This window comes from Heloderma suspectum, chromosome 10 (assembly GCF_057233095.1).
Source record: "Heloderma suspectum isolate Gila_16-S chromosome 10, 16-S_ref, whole genome shotgun sequence".
In the NCBI taxonomy this organism is placed as follows: Eukaryota; Metazoa; Chordata; class Lepidosauria; order Squamata; family Helodermatidae; genus Heloderma; species Heloderma suspectum.
In genome coordinates, this window is record NC_139467.1 from 21,820,516 (window position 1) to 21,839,662 (window position 19,147).

The following is a 19,147-nucleotide window of genomic DNA, read 5'->3' on the forward strand; positions in this document are numbered from 1 at the left end:
AGAAGTCTATATGCTTTCTCCAGTATCAGAGGCACTATGCTTATATACACCAGTTGCTGGGGAACATGGGCAGGAGGCTGGTGTTGCAGTCATGTTCTGCTTGTGGGTTTCCTGTGGGCAGCTAGTTGGCCACTGTGTGAGCAGAATGCTGGACTAGATGGACCCTTGGTCTGATCCAGCAGGGCTCTTATGTTCTCCCCCCCCAAAAAAACCCTCTTCTCCAAGGGATTGAGGGAACCTACCAAATATTGTGAACTGTGTATTAATGGCGCTGCAGTGGGAGAGGGGAATTGTCTAAAACAGGGCAGAGGAATCTTGCAGTGCTTGTGCTAGGTTCTTGATTGCTGTGATTTTCACCACCACCCCTTCTACTGTAGCCCCATAAGACACAGCTCACATTGTTTGGTAGGTCCCCCTGTTCTTCTGAAGAGGCTTTTGGGGGGCATGAAGAGTGCAGCGGGGAGGATGGGATAGGAAAGATCCATTGCACCAGCTTGTCTTCCATTCACGCAACGTTGGATATCACTTATAGTCTGGTGCAAGTGGGACCTGCAACAAAATGTTATAGCGTGGAATATTCCTGTTGAGTGCCCTCCTCCAGTTTACTCCATTCTATTCCTCCCTCATCTGGTTTCCCATCCCCCCAGGTCCCAATAGCCAGAATTCTCTGGCCATGGGCACGCCGGGAGTTGAAGGACTTTTTTTCTGCCTAAACATGCATAGGATTGTGCCTTTGATAAATAAGATGTAGTTCATATAAGTTACAAAAGAAGAACACTTTTTGGAGACTAATAAGAATGGATTCCTACAAGCAGTTATTGTTCCCCCAGTGAGCATTGGCTTGGGTAGTTTCGCAGTGGCTGAAATCCAATAGAATGGGGTTGTCTAAAGGAGGTCTTGTGAAATTAGAGAATTTTAAGAGTTAGAAGGGACCTTGACAGTCATGTAGTCCAACCCTCTGCTCAGTGCTGGATTGACAATGCAGGATGTCAATGGCTAATAGTGATGACTGTATATTACCTCCAGTATCAGAGGCAATATGCCTTTCAACCCCATTTGTCAGGGAACATGAAAGGGAGGGTGCTACTGCACTCATGTCCTGCTAGTGGGCTTCCCATAGGCATCTGGTTGGCCACTGTGGGATCAGAAAGCTGGACTAGATGGGTCAGGGGTGCAGAACCTCTTTCAGGCGGAGGGCTGAATTCAATTTTGGAGAAGCTCTCTGAGGCCGCATTCCAGTGGTGGGTGGGGCTTAAGGCAAACGGGGTGGGGCCCAAACAGTATTTTTTTTTAAGCTTTTACTGCCAGTAACTAAGCAGCACACATTTCAACCTTTTAGAATAGGGAAAATACCTGCACAAAAGCTGGGAAACCACCAAACTAGTGGTAGTTGGGGAAAAGGGGGTGGGCTGGGGGGAAGGGGGCATGGCCATTTGGGGAACCCTGGGCAGCCGGATTGGGACCCTGGACCTGAGATTCTGCACCCCTGGGTTAGGTTTCTGGTCCAATCCAGCAGGGCTCTTCTTATGTTATGACGCAGCTGCAACATCCCTGGCAGGTAGCTGTCCAGCCTCTTAAATACCTCCAGCGTCGGAGAACCTGGCTCTTCCCAACTCCTCCAGAAGCAGTTTGTTCCATCATGAAGCAGCTCTCCCCGTTAAGGTGTTTCTCTCAATGTTTATCTGAAATCTGCTTCCTTGCAAGGTGGATAGGCTGAAATGTTTTGCAGCGAATTCAAGAAGCAGTTGTCATCACATACATAACCTTTTCCAAACAATCTTGTTTCACTTGGTTCTTGCTGCTTGACAATTGCAATCAACCTGAGTTGGGAATTTGGGGGGGGGGGGCACTGCCATCACCCATTGAAAGGGGCTCCTTTCTCTGTGTCCCCTAGAAGTAAAGGCTAAAATACATTTGCTCCATACATTTATTGGGCCTATCAACCCTTGTCAGTGGTGCTTTGGGGTCAATTTGCAGCCATGGTCTGCTCGATCCACTTCCTGAATTTGCAGATCTCCGTGTAGATGGCAGGATGCTGTTTGGCTGCACACTGCTCGGATCCCCATGAAACCACACCATGAAGGACCCCGTTGCAAACCATGGGGCTTCCAGAATCGCCCTGTAATTCACCAGAGCAAAATGGTCAGAGTCCAGAGTGAGATGGCTCTTAGAAAAAAAGATACCCTAGTTAAACATTTAATCAAAGAGGCAGAGCCACGAGAGATTTCTGATTAAAACAGGTCGAGTTTTCTGCAAGATAAAGAAAAAAAAAGTTTATGCTGGGGGGGGGGTGAGGCTCCTTTTGCCCTCCTATATTTCAACCACTACCACCCTTTTCTCTCTTTCTGCTCTTCAGTTTTGGAAATACGAAAGGTGTAGGCATTATCTTACAATGCAATCCTATACATGTACTCACGAGTAAGTCCCACTGAGTTAAATGGGGTTTACTCCCAGGTGAATAGGTATAGGATTGTAACAATACAGTGTTTTGCAGTGTAAAGGGGTGGGGATTTACAATTTGGAAAGAGTAGAAAATGAAATTTTCGGGTTCACGGTAATGTGGTTTTTCCAAGCCAGGCCTTTTTGCAAGAACAAATTACCTCATGAATGTTTGAGAGAAAAGTCCCTCTGTGGCTTTTCAAAACCAGGGCCGGTCCTCCTATTAGACAAAGTGAGGCAGTTGCTTCAGGTGGCAGATGCTGGGCGGCAGCAGGAAGGTGTTGAAGGAGAGAAGGGTGTGCCACATGGCCTGCCCTGAGCCCATTAAGCTAGCCTGCTGCTTGCAGTGAAGGTAACTGTCCACCATCAGAGCGAAAGAAAGATGCAACTTATGGTCTAGTCGGCTTTTGTGCATTGAATGGGAGGGGGTGCCATCTTGTTCTTCATCTCAGGCAGCAAAAATCTTGGGCCGGCCCTGACTTCTATATATCCCAGCACTTCTCAAAATGTTATGAAATTGGACACTCTCCCAGGACTGGAGTGAGAGGTTGGCATCGTTGGGCAACTTCCAAGGCCCACACCTCAGCAGGGGGGCTGCTGCTTACCCTCGGAGCCCCCTGAACCTGCTGCTTCTTGCTATTGCTGCCTCTGCATTGCCCTCTCCAAGTGATAGGAGAAAGAAGAAGGGGCAGCTCTGCTCATCTAGCTCTCTCCCTCTGGGCAGTGGGGGAGAGTGAGCCCAGAGACAGGGCCTACTCAAGGTCTGAGGGGGCCCTCAGCATAGTGCTTTCAGATGGGCCCCCTCCTATGTTGGTGCCCCCCACCACCACCAGAGGCCCTAGTGGGCTTCCCTGATGGCAGGGGCAGCAGTTGTGCGCCCATCAGCACTGGGTGGCTTGGAGCCTCCATTAAAGCTTCCTACAATACCTTGAAGTGCTGCCAACATAATTTTATTCCCGAGCATTGTGAGAAATGTAAGTGGCAAGTGTGGTTCCAAACTGCCTGGTGCAGGAAAGGAGTGAGGCAAGCAAAGCAGGCTGGGACTCGGGAGACCTGTTTTTTAGCTTCCACTCATCATGAAGCTGACTGGGTGACTTTGGGCCAGTCACTGACTCTCAGCCTAACCTTCCTCACAGGGTTGTTGTGAGGATAAAATGGAGAGGAAGAGGAGGATCATGTATACTGCTTTGGGCTCCTTGAAGGAAAGGCAGGATATACATGTAACAAATACATACATAAAGAATACATTCGTTCCTCTGAGATGCCCAAGGATTGAGTCCATTACCTTCACCAGCTTGCCGCAACCTGGAGCCCTCATGCTGGCTGGAGGAGGCTCGGAGATGTTGTCCAACACCTCTGGAGGGCTCCAAGTTAGGGAAAGCTGACCTACACTAGCCTGAAGCCAAGGCCAGTGTCAATGGTAGGCATGGTTGGGCACCTGCCGAGGGCCCGCACCCCAGCAGGGGCCCACTTCCAAGAGCACCCTGGACTTGCTCCTCCTCTACACCGTTGCAGCCTACTTGTTCCTCTGATGGAGGGGCCCACTGAGGGTGTCTTGCCCAAGGGCCCTCCAGAACCTGCAGCCGGCACTGCCTGAAACCAATGGGGGTTGGGAACGGGAAGGGAAAAAAGAAGAGCCAATGAACTCTGGGTGGAAAAAGGGCATCCACACCTCCAGCTGACAGAGTCTGGAAATAGCAGATTGCTTGCTGCTTCACACACATACATCCCCCCACCCCCCGCCACCAATCCATTTAGGGTTGCTCTGCCCAATTTCTGTAATTGGGTAATAGCCGTACATGCAATCTGTATTCGCCACACTTTTGATGCTCACCTGGCAGCTGTCTATGCCTCCTTCCATTGTCCCTGCGCAAATCTGGTTGTCTGAAAAGTAGGTTCCATATGTGGACTTGCATACATCTTTTGACATGATTCTAGCATCCATGCATTGCAGGGTGTAGGCATACTGGACTGCAAGATGAAGCCTTGAGTGAGTGGATAACATGCAGGCTCTTCGGGCGCTTGTGCCTTAGCTGTTTTAGCTTCAGGTTCCCTTCTTGCAAGCACTAGACCTTATTCCCCAGCCCAGGAGTGGGCAGAAAGCAGATCTCCAGATGTTTGGGATTTCAACTCCCAGCATTTCCATTCCCGTCACACAGTGCATAGTCAAACTATGGAATTCACTTCCACAAAATGTGGTGATGGCCACACATTTGGATGGCTTTAAAAGGGGGTTAGACAAATTCCTGGAGGAAAAGGCTATCCATGGCTACTAGTTTTACATAGTACATAAAAACCAGTAGTTTTTATACTACATACTACAATATACTACAATATATTAAAATATATTGTATAATATACAATATACTACAATAGTACATGAAAACCAGTTGTTTTCCAGGCCAAATTCAAGGTGTTGGTTTTGATCTTTAAAACCCTATATGGTTCCGGCCCAGCCTATCTTAAGGAGCGCCTCCAGCAGCACCAGACAGGCCGCTTAACAAGATCAGCCTCAGATGGCCTTCTCTCTGTCCCATCAGCCAGGACAGCTAGACTGGTGGGGACGAGGGAGAGGGCCTTTTCTGTGGTGGCCCCCACTCTGTGGAACTCCCTCCCTAGGGAACTCCGCCATGCCCCCTCTTTAATGAGCTTCCGTCGTGCATTAAAAACGTGGTTGTTCAGGCAGGCATTTGGGGTGGGTTACGGTATTTTAGAAAATGTTTTTATTGTAGAATTTTATTGTTTTAAATTGTTTTATTTATGCTGTACATCGCCCAGAGTGGCTGGGTGACCAGCCAGATGGGCGATTAATAAATTTAATAATAAATAAATCAATAAATAGTCCTGATGGCTGTACTCTACCTCTAGTATCAGAGGCCTCGGTACACCAGTTGCTGGGGGACATGGGCGGGAGGGTGCTGTTGAGTTCGTGTCCTGCTTGTGGGTTCCTGGTCAACAGCTGGTGGGCCACTGTGTGAACAGAATGCTGGACTAGATGGACCCTTGGTCTGATCCAGCAGGGCTCTTCTGATGTCCTTATGTTCTTATTCCTGACCATTGGCCATACTGGCAGAGGCTGCTGGAGATGAGTCCCAAACATCTGGAAATCTACTTTCTTTCTGCCCCAGCCCACATCTGGAAGTGCAATGCAAACAGATGAAGTTGCCTGCAACTGAGTCATGCAAAGTGTCCGTCTAGCCTTGTCTGTTCTAACACACCCTGTGGTTCTCTGAGGTCTCAGAGAGATGGCTTTCCTGCCCAGAAGATTGAACCTGGAACCTTTTGCATGCAACCCTTGTGCTCTGCCACTGAGCGGCGGCCCTCCCTAAGTGTTTTTCAAGGTGTTGTTCCTGCTTCGCCTTAGGCAGAAATGGTGAAGGATTCAAACCCACAAGCTTACAGACATACACCTTGCAAGGATGTGCAGCCCCTCAACTACTGATCCACAGTCCTGGAGACCTGGCTGCCACTACAAGCATGCATGTATGATTTGACAGCAGGGGTGCAAAACCGTTTTGGAGTGGGTGGGAAGATTGAGAGGCACTGGGCATTGGAACTCACCCATGCACAGGGAAGAGTGCTCTCTCTCCCAGACATGGGCAAGTCCCAATATCCAGGCCACCCCACATCCCCACTGCTCCCTCTGATCTGAGATGGGAGGTAGCAATGGGGATGCCTGCAGAGGGCATTCCTCCAGGGGGTGGGGCCTGGAGCCTACACCCTGCCCCCTGGAGGAACCCCAAGCATGGGCTGGATTGGATTGCCCCATGGGCTGGGTAGGCCTGCAGACTAGAGGTTCTGCACTCCTGTTTTCATGATGTGCACCCACGCCTTTTGCAGGAGTTAGCCGGTGTGCCACTATCTAAAAAAATGTTCAAAACAACAGTTTATAAACAGTCCTGTTTATTTCTTTGCGGTTATGATAAATGGCCGCTATAGATGGAAGGAACTAATCGTCTATGAATGCAGGAGGCAATGTTCTTTCCCCCCCTTTTTTGCATTCAGCTACCAGCCGCAAGATGAGGATTACAGAGTTGGTATAGATAATATTTACTGGTTCCATGTAGGAAGTTTAACATCATGACATTGTTTGGGTAAGGGCTGTAATTACTGTTTGCATTTTTCCTGAAGCAGACCAGTTTGGTTGAAATGCATTTGGGACAGAGGCATTGCATATTTGTACAGCCTTTTGATTTGGAAGTCAGTGTTGTAACTGTGTATATGTGATATATTGATGGACTGCTAATCAATCATTTTAAATTTTATGTGAAATATCCGTATTTATATTAAAATTTTGTCATATTTTTTACACACATAATTTCCCTCAAGCCTACAGGGATGGGAAACCTGTTGTGCTCCTGATGTTTGGACTGGAATTCTCCATCATCCCTGACCATCAACCATGCTGGCTGGGGCAGATAAGAGTTGGAGCCCAACCACACCTGGAGGGCCTGAGGTTCCCCACTGCTGGTCTAGAAAGAAGTACCCAAGCATCTTGACTCTGTATATTGCTTTATCAGCCTAATATGGGGATTCAACTGGTGGTGGCAGGAAGGGGGACCTGCTTTACATCTTCTCCCACGTTGTTTCTGCTACAGACTGATCCCACAGGTAAGCCAGGGGCCCCTGACCTTTCTCCTTACCTTTGGGGAAAGCAGTGGTGCCCCAGCCGGACACCACGCACTGTGTCCCAATGGGTGCACATTCTTGAGCCACAGGAATGGTCCTTACTGTGTCACCAAGGATGGCAGGGGGGTCCAGCCGCAGAAGCATGATATCATTGTCCAGAGACATGGGTTCGAATTCAGGGTGGCGGATGGCCTTGACTATCTTGGAATGCTGTTCCCCCACATTTTGCTTCCGCAGGTCGTGCTCCCCAAGATGAACTGTGAGAGAGCTATAAGGTAGACAGGAGCTGTTCAGAATGATCATATGGCATAGCTCTTTCTCGGGCTGTACTGTTTCCTCAAATGAGGAAACAGTGCCACTGAGTGTGCTCCCACAGCAAATGTTGTCTGCCTCTGGAAAGCTAGAATGTCAGGGAGATCCAGTTTTGCCTAGGTTTCCTCCGAACAGGGCAGTTATGTGCAAGGAGTAGGGGATGTTTATCTGTTTTTACATGAAGGAGCATTCAAATATACTATCCCCTCCCCTTGCAGTCTGACACAATACAGTTTTCAAAGGGCTGTACCACATATTCTAAAGAGTGCCATGACAGCCTAAACCCACTCAAGCTGACACTTCAGCTTTTTCTCCAGTGACTGGGAACTCAGTCTCCCTTTCAAGCCATCAGTCCTGTCACATCCCAGCCAGCAGCCCCCAGCTACACAAAGCAGCCTGGATTAGCCTTCTCCTTGCCCCATTCTCACCTTCACAAGGTAAACGCTGGTGCTAATTGCCTCTTCCTTGGGCAGTCCCTGCCTACTTGACTAGACATCTTCTGGCACCTTCTGGCTATGTGCCTGGGCATTCATTGGTTAACACACCAACAGCTGTCAATCAAACCCACTTCCTGCAAGGCAGATAAATCATGGCCTGATGCCCCTTTTAAATTGTCCCCTCCTTCCTCATCCCTATCCACCCATGCTATCTGACTCAAGAAGCTCTACAAGGGACCCTGAGCATGTTACACTAATTAGCTTGCTGAGTATAAATCCAGAGACCAGGATTACTGGTGTAGGTTTTATTTTCCTGTTTTGAGTGTGCATCCTCGCTGCCTTCTTTTTCCTATCCTATTTTTGCCTTTTACTTTAGTAAACTCACTTAGGGCGCAATCCTATGCATATTTAGACAGAGAAAAGGCCTACAACTCCCAGCATTCCCCAGCCAGCTTTGCTGGGAGTTGTAGGCCTTTTCTCTGTCTAAACATGCATAGGATTGTGCCCATAATTGGGTTACTGGGCTAGATTGTTTTCCTGTTTTAGACTTTCAAGGGGAGGTTGGTTGTTTTCTCTCCTCCAAGCTACTTACATTGCTTAAGAAGTGCCCGGTAAGGCACTGAGGAAGGGAGGACATGGTGGGCTAAAAGAGCTGAGCAGCCAAGACTGGACTTTGCCAGCAGTCTACTCCTGAGTAAATGCTGTTGCGCTGAGGGGTTCTACGTCCCCACCCCCTGTGTGATGCTAGCTGAACCCTTTAAAAGGTGGTGGTGGCAGTTTAGGAAGAAAGCATGAGGGGTGTGTGACCTATCCTGCGGGGCTGGCTGTGGGTTGCCACCACTGTGTGGAGGAATCCTTTACTAGGAGCCTTCCCCACCTTGGTGCCCTCCTGACCATTGGCTGTGTTGGCTGAGGATTGTAGTCTAAAACACCTGCAGGGAACTACATTGGGGAAGACGTGTAGTTTGGTTGTCACCCCCAAGGCAGCTGTTCTTGTCTTCAGTTCTTTGCTTGACTAGGACAGGGGTTTGTGGCCCCGATAACCCTCCCTCTCATCCTCTTATTTCTCCCCCATGACCCCACAAACTTACTTTCCTAGACAGTGTCCAGCTGTGATCACCCAGTGCTCATTGATCAAGGCTCCTCCACACCGAGTTAGACGGGCATCGAGAAGGAAGACTTGCCAGGGCTGAGAGTGTGGCTCACACTCGGATCCCCCGATGATGCGCATCCCAGCCTGAGATGACACTGTGACACAAGTACCATCATATCACGTGTTTGAGGACAGGGGAGACTTCAGATAATAGGATGCTGTTAGATACCCCTGTTACCTGACACCTACTCAGATGCTACATAGGCAGCCGCTTTACACCATCAGACTGTTTGTATTATTGTTGTTGTTGTTGTCGTGGTGGTGGTCCTCTTCGTCGCCACCATCATCATCACAATGGAACCACTTACTGGGGGTGCGGTGGGGGCTCTCCCACACTGGAGGCGTTCAAGATGAGGCTGGACAGCCATCTGTCAGGGATGCTCTGACTTGGATTCCTGCATTGAGCAGGGGGCTGGACTCTGTGGTCTTGTAGGCTCTTCCAACCCTGCTCTCCTATGATTCTATCATTATTATCATTATTATTATTACAATTATATCTCATCTTTTTTCCTCTAGAAAGGAACCCAAGGCAGCTTACATGGTCCTATTCTCCATTTTATCCTCACAACAACCCTGTGAGGTAGGTTAGGCTGAGAGTCAGTGCCTGGCCCAAAGTCACCCAGTGAGCTTCATGGCCAAGTGAGGACTAGAACCCAGATCTCTAGCGTCCCAGTCCAGCACTCTAACCACTGTACCATGCTAGCTCTCCATTTCTTATGAAAATGTATGTGTCACTTCCAAGTGCAAAAAGAAGCCTCGAAGCTACTTACACAGACAAGGAAAGAAATCCATAATTCATATAATAGGGAAAAAACCCAAATCAATATAAACCATAAACAGTACTGCAGTACAAATATGAATGAATGCCATAAAATATAATTTAAAAACAAACAATACAAAAGTGTTCATCCACAATGCATAAAACATCCCCCTCCTCTCAACCTAGAATGAGCACAACAAAACCAGCCTACAACAACTAGGCCATAACTAATGTCCAAATGCCTGGAAAAATAATGTCTAAGTAACGTCCGCATACCTGGGAAAATAATGTCCAAATGCCTAGGAAAATAAGTATGTCTTTGCCTGATACCGAAAAGAAGACAGCATTGGTGCCAGGCAAGCTTCCTTGGGGAGAGCGTTCCATAAACACGGGAAAAGGCCCATTCCTGAACTGAGACCCACTGAGCTTCTCTCAGAGGAGGCACTCAGAGGAGGGCCTCTGAAGCTGACCTTAGGGACTGGGTAGCTTCATATGGGGAGAGGTGTATATACTGGTTCTTGAGTTATTGTGATCTCAAGCCATGTAGGACTTTATAGCTTAAAATCAGCACTTTGAATTTGGCCCAGAAGGCCTAGAGCATTTCTACAAAGGCTTTTATTGCACATTTGTGATTGGTTACTCATGGAGGTTTGTGGGTCCTTTACACAATGTTGTCAATTTCCAGGATGTCTCCCACACTTTCTGACCTTTATCCTGTTTTTTAAAAGATTGGAGATAACCCGATAAAGAACGTTATTCCGATATATCGGCTATGTGTAATTGCGCAGTTCCGCTATAACCACAGTGCCATCTATTGGATGTAAAATGAAACATATAGAAGTTGCTGAGAAAGGAATTCCCCGATGCAAAGCACATGTCTGCCTGTGTAAAGGAGCCAGTCTTAATCCCGCAAAGAATCCAGAAGCCCCAGCAAGGATGCAGGATTTTAGCCTCGTGTGCTGAAGCCCCAATTTATGTATGTATTTGTTTATTTCTATACCTCTCAATAGCTGAAGCTCCCTGGGCGGTTCACAAAAATTAAAACCACAAAGCACAGCATAAAACAATATCAAATATTAAAGCTTAAAACCACAAAATAACAGTACAACCAGAATTCTTGTTTACTCTGAGTGGCAACAGCTTTTCAGGGTCTCAGCATGTCCCAACACCTGTGACCTCCTGTACCTAAAACTGGAGATGGCAGGGACTGACCGGCATGCAACGTGTGTGCTCTAGCTCTGAGCTACGGTCCTTTCCCCGCTTGAACACCCCTCTTCAGAGTAAGAACAATACTATATCACTGTCACTAGGGAAAGATAGCTGGATGCCAACTAGACAGTGATTGTAATCCCTCTTCTAACCTAGAGGGCTTATCCACACAGCTGTTTCGACGCATGCTCGCTGGGGCTTTTGACACCAGCACTGATGTCCAGCTATGTCACCACAGGCTGAGCCAGGCAATTAGCCTTAGAGGAAAACCCTCCCAATGAGATCTTTTTTTTCTAAGCCTAATAGCAGTGCGAGGGGGTGGGGGACTCATTGGGATCACAGCTGGGGAGGGGAGGGTTAAACCTCCCTTTGCACTGTAGTCCTGGTGAAAATTGGAAGAGGGAAGTGCAACAACCCCTATTATTATTATTTTTAAGAACTTGACATGGGTTGTAATGAGCAAAGGCAGACTGAAAATGGTGGCTGCTGTGCAGGGCCAACCAGCCCTGCCATTAGGCAGAGTGGGATGGACACCTCAGGCAACTGATGTTGAATGTCATGACAGAACTGCAAATTGTGAGTTGTTTACTTTATTGTGGGATTATCTGCCTCAGGTGCCAAAATAACTTGGCCAGCCTTGGGGTATCTGTACTTTGACCAGGGTGCGTAGGGGTGGCATTTACTGCAAAATGAGCCAGCGTGGTGTAGTGGCTAGAGTGTTGGACTGGGAGCTGGGAGATCAGGGTTCTAGTCCCCACTCGGCCATGGAAGCTCACTGGGTGACTTTGGGCCAGTCACGGACTCTCAGCCCAACCCATCTCACAGGGTTGTTGTTGTGGGGATAAAATGGAGAGGAGGAGGAGGAGGAGGAGAATGTAAGCCACCTTGGGTTCCTTACAAGATGAAAAAAGGAGGGATATAAATGCAATCAATCAATCAATCAATCAATCAATCATCTTGGGCTCAGCAGCAGTGCACAATGTCCTACCTCCTGAGGTGAAAGGATGCATGCCTCCTCCTTGCCCCATGCCGCACTTTGAGGAAGGTCAGCTCAGAGTGAGAGCGCTTCGGGAAAGGGCTCTCACTCGGAGCCCTTTCCCAAAGCGAGAGATTGAGCTCTCTCTGTGGAGAACCCACCTGCCTGATCTCTCGTTTTGAGAGAGGGCTCCGAGTGAGAGATGCGGGGTGTGTGTGTGCGTGCTGCTCCAAGGAGCCCTTCTTGCTACTGTCCTTTGCAGAGTTCCCCAGTTTAAAAATCCCAATGGCAGAATGCATTCAGGTCTATCAAATCTTCTGTTTTAGGCTTGCGGCCTAGATGTATTCAAGAGAAAATTCTCCTATGGGTACATTGGCACCCCGCTAAAGTCTGCAACCTTGGTCTTAGTGAGAATGATGTTTTCGGGCACTGCCAAGCAGCTGGAGCCAGTCTGGTTCACATGTTTTGGGAATGCCCCCAAATTGCTCACTTTTGGCAGGACATTGTAATTGGAATCAACGTGACATTATCTGCTTCACTGACGCTTACAGCTAATAATTTAATTTGGGTTTCTATACCAGCTCTATGTGCCCTTCATAAGCATCAGATACAATGGATCCAATGGGCAGCTCTGATTGCCAAGAGGATCGCTTTGCAACAGTGGAGATCTTGTGTCTCACCCTCTGTGGATGACTGGGTCAGTGACATGCTGGATTTTTGTACAAAGCAGAGGATTAGATACAACAGACGGGATACTCCTGACACCGTCACTTCCATTTGGCTTGACTTTCTCTACCTCTTTGAGCAGTGACTCAGAATCTTTGTTCTATTCTTAGCCTGATCCCACTGTCACCCTTTCTTCCCTCCTTCACCCTCCCCTATCTCTTCTCCTCTCACATTCCATTTCTCCTTTCCTCCCTTTTTTTCTTAAAAGAAAAACTGCGTAACTGGTAGTATTTTGTTACTGATGTTGTTATTCTCTTTGGTAGGTTAGGTGGGGGGTGGAGGGCTGAAAGGACCCTGTTTGTCTGTTTTTTTGTGTGCATTTTGTTTGGAAAATAATGCTAATGATGAAAAAACAACAACTCCTATTTTAAAACATTTCATGAGACCATAGGTTACCTGCTGCTTTTAACCACTATTTGATTTATTCATTTGTTATCACTCTTCCTATTCCCAATGTTCAGAGGTGAGTGCTGTTGCTTATGTAGCCAAAAACAGCACCATTTGTGCACAAGTGCAAAGAACTTTTTTGCACTTGTGCATAGAAGTTGTAGAAGCATTGTGGATTGGAAGAGGGATTACAATCACTGTCCAGTCTGCATCCAGCTGTCTTCTCCTAGTGACAGTGATATAGTATTGTTCTTACTGTGGAGAGGGGTGTTCTAGTGGGGGAAGGACTTGTCAAGGGCTCCTTGGAGGCCTCTCTCTGTCTAATCCAGTAGCCAAGTCCAGACACAGACAAATGGATTCTTTTCAAAGCTTTATTCCTCTTTTACAACTTAACAACTCTACTGTTAGCAACTAGATATGAGCAGCAGAGTACCTATGCTCTACGTTGGAACAGTTGGTCCCCGTTTGAAAAGGGAAATACTGGCAGACCCCTGAACTTAAGGACTAGGGAGAGTCCCTCCCCTTTTCCCTTGGATCCTCTGGGCGCAGCCATTGTTTGCGCGCCAACCGGGCACTACGCCTCCTTTCTACGCCCTCCATTTGGTGCCGCTCTCTGCGTCAGCGTCGCACGTCCATCAAGTCTGCTTCCTGCGCTCTGTCACTCCCAGGACTGCTATCTAAGCTAGGAATGCTGGTGGGAGGAATCTCCGTCAGCTGTTGGCCCTGGGAAAGAGGAGCGCGCTCCTCTCCCAGGAGCGACTCCTCTTCCTCAGAATCAGAACTACTCTGGGATTCTATGGGCTCAGTGTCCACCCTGACAGGACTGTAGCTCAGAGCTAGAGTACACACTGCATGCAGTTCAGTCCCTGCCATCTCCAGCTTTAGGTACAGGAGGTCACAGGTGTTAGCACAGGCTGAGACCCTGGAAAGCTCTTGCCACGCAGAGTAGACAAGATTAGGTGTATCAGCAGCCTTAGGACACCATCACACGAGGCTTTTATCGCACGCTCGTGGCGGGTCACTCACAGACGTTTTTGGGTGCTTTTCATGACATCATCAGCCTCCAGGGCACATCCAGTGGTATTTCCCAGTTATTCCGTGTTAGAATGATCTGGAGATAATGAGGTATTTAAATATCCTGGTTTTTCCCCTACTGCGTACATCCCTTGTTGCACTATTAAGGAGCCACTAGATGGCGAAGTTTCACTGAGATCTATGGAACATTGAAAATTAAAAGCTCCGCAACGGTGGGACTGTGGGTTTTTCCTTTAATATAGAGACACCCTTAGAGAAGCACCCCCTTTTTTTTTTTTTTAGGAAAAAATGTTAAAGGGGGGTACCCCACAAAACAGCCCATCAGGCACTGAGCATGCTCAGTGACCATGGGATGCTAACTGACATATCCTTCAACAGAAGCATCCCACACTACAACATTTTTGCTGCAGGCTTTGCTGGAGGTATATTGTATTTTTGAATTTTTTGTAAACTGCCGCAAAATCTGTGATGAAGAGCAATATTTTTAAAATTCTTTGTAAAACATTTTTTTAAAATGTCCAGAAGGCGATAGAAACCCATTGCTGCTGATGCTTGATGATCTAATGCACATCCATGTCCCATTTCCATTGACCCATCTTCCATATGGAGGTGGAACTGGGAGCCCACATTCTACACCCGCTGAAGCTTTCAGTCATTCATTAAGAGTAGTTCCACACAGAGTGAATCACAGGGATAGTTCTTAACGTTCTTTTAGCTGTGTGACTGCTGCTTCTGTGTGTTGACATCTGACACTGTTTCGCTGAAATGTGGAGACCATATGGGAGGGCTGTATGACACATTTAAAATATCACCGGAATGGTGTGGGATGTAGCCATCCAGAAACAGTAATTTAATGTCAGCATTACAAGGCATGAATGACGGTCCCATGAACGGTTGCAACCTTCTCTCCAAATGGGGGTGGTCAAAGACTTCTGCCTAAGCTTCCAGACACAGCTAGGAACTGTAGAGTAACCAACGGTTAAAAACCTGCTTTGAACTACGTTAATAATTATTTTTTCCAAAGCATATGCTATATATACCTTTCCTGTCTTTCACACACACACGTATGTATGTATGTATGTATGTATAAGAAAGATAGAAAGACTAACAACAGAGTATTAAAAACATATATTTGAAGCTAAACGTTTGGGCTTCTGCCCTCATCAGTAGCTGTGCTGTTAAATGCATATCAGAAGTGGCAGTTTGGATTGCCTGGGGATGAAAGTTCCTTAGGAGAAAAAGCAGGGGTATGATTGGTAGAATGCTTACAAATTGTCCTTCAGATTAAGGCCTTAATCTGGAGGACAGTTCATGAAATGTATAAGAACGGCACAGCTACTGATGAGGGCAGAAGCTGAAACGTTAAGGTTAAAATACATTTTTAATACTCTGTTGTTAGTCTTTCTGTCGTGTGTGTGTGTGTGTGTGTGTGTGAGAGAGAGAGAGAGAGAGAGAGAGAGACATGCTGGTCCATGAGAAAAAACAAACAAACATCCAAAGTTGGGCAATACCTTTATTGGGACAAATGTGTGCAAGCTTTTGAGTTCTCCAGAACTCGTAATCAGGCTAGGCCCCCATCCCCTGCTTTTTTATACCACCTAACCTGATGAAGAGTTCTGGAGAACTTGAAAGCTTGTACATTTTTGTGAAATTTTGGTTGGTTCTAATAAAGGTATTGCTTAACTGTAGATCAATAATAATGTGAGTTCCTACCATGCCTAGTTTTAGATTACAACCTCAGGCAGTTGGGGATGGGACTGAATTAGGTTAACAAGCATGGGGTAAAATCTACATCAAATAAAAACAACAACAGTGAAGAAATCTAGTATTTTTTCATTTTTTTAAAACACTCCAAACACTGTGTATGAAAATATATGCTGTCAGCAGGACAGTAAATTATGACTTTTTCCAATGATATGTAGACTTCTGGAGCGTGTGATGAGCCAGGAAAAGATAAATATTGCGGGAAGAATTCAGAAGGCACAAAGTGTTTTTCTGGTGAACGAACTTTGTCCCACATGTTAAAATGGTCAATTAAGAATTACACTATATTTTGTATTAATAATTCATCCTAAATATTTTTTCTCTGAAGTAATTCCTATTGATTTTGATGGAGTTAACTTTCAAATAAACATGCTCAGGGTTGCAGCCTCCATGTAATTTCCAGTGTATGATTCAGTTATAATGTAAATGTGAAAAGTCTGAAGGAGTGCTTGGTGCCTATGCGTATAGCCAATGTGCCCAGTTTGGTGCCACTTATGTACACAATCAATCTGGAGACGTTCACTTGACCTTTTCAGTTTGGTTGTGGGGTCATGAGAACTGTTCACCATGGGATAGTGCCAGATATTTGGTCAATCCTTGAAGAATGAATGGCCAGTCCCTTGGTGAATCGTTCTTTTAACCTGTCCTCCCATAAAAGAGAATGATGAATCACGGAGGCTAACAAATAAGTGGTCTTCTATTCTGGTCTTTGTCCAGCAGGGATAGTAGGGTGGTGTTTGTCTCCATAATATCCCTGTACTCTTCTGACCATGTTTGCTCTGCTAATAGTACAGTTCTGAAATAGTGCTGAAATAATGCTATTTCACAATAAAATAAAATCCAAAACAGAAAAGGGGGAAAAATAGAAAAAAGATAATAAGAGAAAATCAGTAATTAAAGCCGCTTCCAAGCAGGGAACAGGAATAGACTAAAAAGGGCATTTGATCGGTTCCATGCTATGCCGTACTGAACAGGAACTAATTAGAAACCGAAGCCACAATGGGAATGTTCTAATTTAAATTGTTGCAGGGGACCTTTGCTGAATAGGACTTACTTCTGTGTAAACAATACAGAAGAGTCTTGGCCATGGGATCGGTGTCACCTGATAATATGCTATATTCGGTGCCACCTGAAAATAGCATTAAATCCACTTGAATGGATTTAAATGGATGATTGATTGCAGGAAAGCATGCCTCAGCAGCTTCCAAGGGCTCTAGTGTGGAATCAAGCCCAAAACAGCTATTGACATGTCCCCACAAAAACATTTCTCAATCTCCTTTTTCATCCAGACAATGTTTTGGCATTGTAGCCATAAGAGTGGTTGAAATGTGGAGTGGTTTCTCAAAACAGCATGCTTGATGTTAACTGTTCCACACCAAGGTGCAAATGCTCTTTGGGAAAAGTACAAGGCACAGGTGTAGGCATGAACATTCTGTCTTATGAGAACAGGAAGCCCAGAAAACATAGCCCCCAAACCTGAATGTTCCTTTACATGCTGTGCTTTCCCTCAGGGCACAGCATCTTCAATATGAGTTTGTTGTGCCAGGTATGTGGAAGGCTTTTGCACTTGGCAGGCCTAAAACTAAAATTAGAATCCAGATTTCCTTTATGTTTTCTGTTCCGACAGTGATTCCTCAGTGGATTGGCTTACTTCTTCTCTCCCTCTCAGGAGTTATGCAGGTATTTTAATCCAACATAGTATTTTGAATGGCTATTTTTAGTTTTAAATAAAAAATAACCCCTTCCCAAGACTTTAGGATGGATGGTGTGTTAGAAGGAAGGAAACGGAAAATAAAATGATGGCTGCAATCCTAAGTACATTCTTCTGAGAAGTAAATCCACTGAATGCAAAGAGAAGTAAATCCTCCAAATAAACATGTTTAGGAGCAGTCTGTTAGTCGGTTCTTAATAATAAATTTTTGCTGCTAATAGTTACTCTGTTTGCCTCTAGTACTATTTTACTAAACAAAGGCGTGATGCAGCAAACCTGTCCCATGTACACAATCAGGATGTCCTCATTGCTGGCCACGAAAAGAGCCTGGCGTGCTTATGGAACTCCATATGCCATATATACAGCAATGGGATGAGCCTTGTGAATGCATGCAACCTCTATCATGGCCCAGTTTTTTTAAAAACAATGGTCCTAAGGTCACAAACCCAAGTGCTTAAAAGGTTTGGGTCACTAGATTCTTCTGAGCATTTTTCTAACTATTAGCACTTATTCTCTAACCTCCAGAGCCTCTCGTGTCATTAAAAAAAATGCTTCAGGTAGTTTCCTCAAGTATGGGAGTGTTTTTGGAGAGGGAAAAGGTGGATCTTTGACATTCTTCTTTCCGAAGTAGTAGTAGTAGTATCCCGCCTTATTCCCAATACTGGGACTCAAGGCAGCTTTGCAACATTAAAAACGTATACAGTTAAAGTATGGCCGATTTTCACAGTAATCTCCCCACAAGTACACATATGGGCATCCACACCCACCCAAGTTCACTTATATTACTGTTGTACTATGTGCTATGTCAGGCTTCCTTTGAAGATGATTCCGAAACTGATCCCAAGGGGTTGGTAGCTCTGGGAATACATTCCCCTGGCTCTCCAGAATCTGAACTGGCTTCTTCTCACAATTCATGATGCTGGTTTATTTCTCACATTTATAGCCCACCCTTCCTTCAAAGAGCTCAAGGCACCATACATCAGTTACCGCAATCTATCCTCACAACAGTCCTGTTAGGCTGAGAATGAGTGATTGGCTCAAGATCACCCAGTGAGCTTCCTGATAAAGAAAGGATTTGAACTCAGGTATCCCTGGTCTAGGTCCTCTGCTCTAACCACTACACCATACCCGCTCTCATGGTTTACCAAATTACCTGTGCCCCACATATCTTACCAAATGTCTTCCTGGTCTCTTTTCCCTTTCCTGATCCCTAAATTTAACCAAGAGTCCAAATCCTTGCAAGAGTTTGTAGAGAGGCCTTCTCCAGTTTTGGAGCACCTTTCCTCTGGAGGCTCTCCAAAGAAAGAAGTGCTAAAATATGCACCTTACCGCTTGGTGACTGTAGCTTCAAGGGATGATTTGCCTGCATGAATCAGACATTGCTGATCAGGCATTGCAGGAGGACCAACATCACTTTTACTGCAATGCTTTTCAGTGGAGGCAACTCATGCCTCCATGGGTTCCTAAGCCATCAGGAAATGCACAGAAGATGTATATGTGCATGCCAGTCAGCACCTTGACCTCTCGACTTGGCCAAAAAAGATCTTACAGCCCTTCAGAAAGGGGTACATTCACTAGGGATGTACGGTGTAAAATCCATTCTTTCTGT

The 19,147-nt window shown here is 46.1% G+C and overlaps 1 protein-coding gene across 3 annotated transcripts; it reads right to left on the bottom strand.

Annotated features, from left to right (window-relative positions):
- Positions 1 to 1,910: 1,910 nt before the first annotated feature.
- Positions 1,911 to 13,096, bottom strand: LOC146337953 (anionic trypsin-like). Of its 3 annotated transcripts, none has more exons than XM_084814392.1 (5): positions 13,038 to 13,096; positions 8,909 to 9,065; positions 7,083 to 7,336; positions 4,274 to 4,410; positions 1,912 to 2,119 (listed from the first exon to the last, which is right to left on the bottom strand). In XM_084814392.1, exons 2-5 carry the CDS (start codon positions 9,046 to 9,048, stop codon positions 1,967 to 1,969), a joined length of 684 nt encoding a protein of 227 aa, XP_084670518.1. In that variant the 5' UTR covers positions 9,049 to 9,065; positions 13,038 to 13,096; the 3' UTR covers positions 1,912 to 1,966. The 3 variants fall into 3 exon arrangements, with proteins under 3 accessions (XP_084670519.1, XP_084670518.1, XP_084670517.1); XM_084814391.1 differs by lacking the exon at positions 13,038 to 13,096 and adding an exon at positions 11,928 to 12,165; XM_084814393.1 differs by lacking the exons at positions 8,909 to 9,065; positions 13,038 to 13,096 and adding an exon at positions 7,809 to 8,031 and having other exon boundaries at positions 1,911 to 2,119.
- Between the last annotated feature and the right edge of the window lie 6,051 nt (positions 13,097 to 19,147).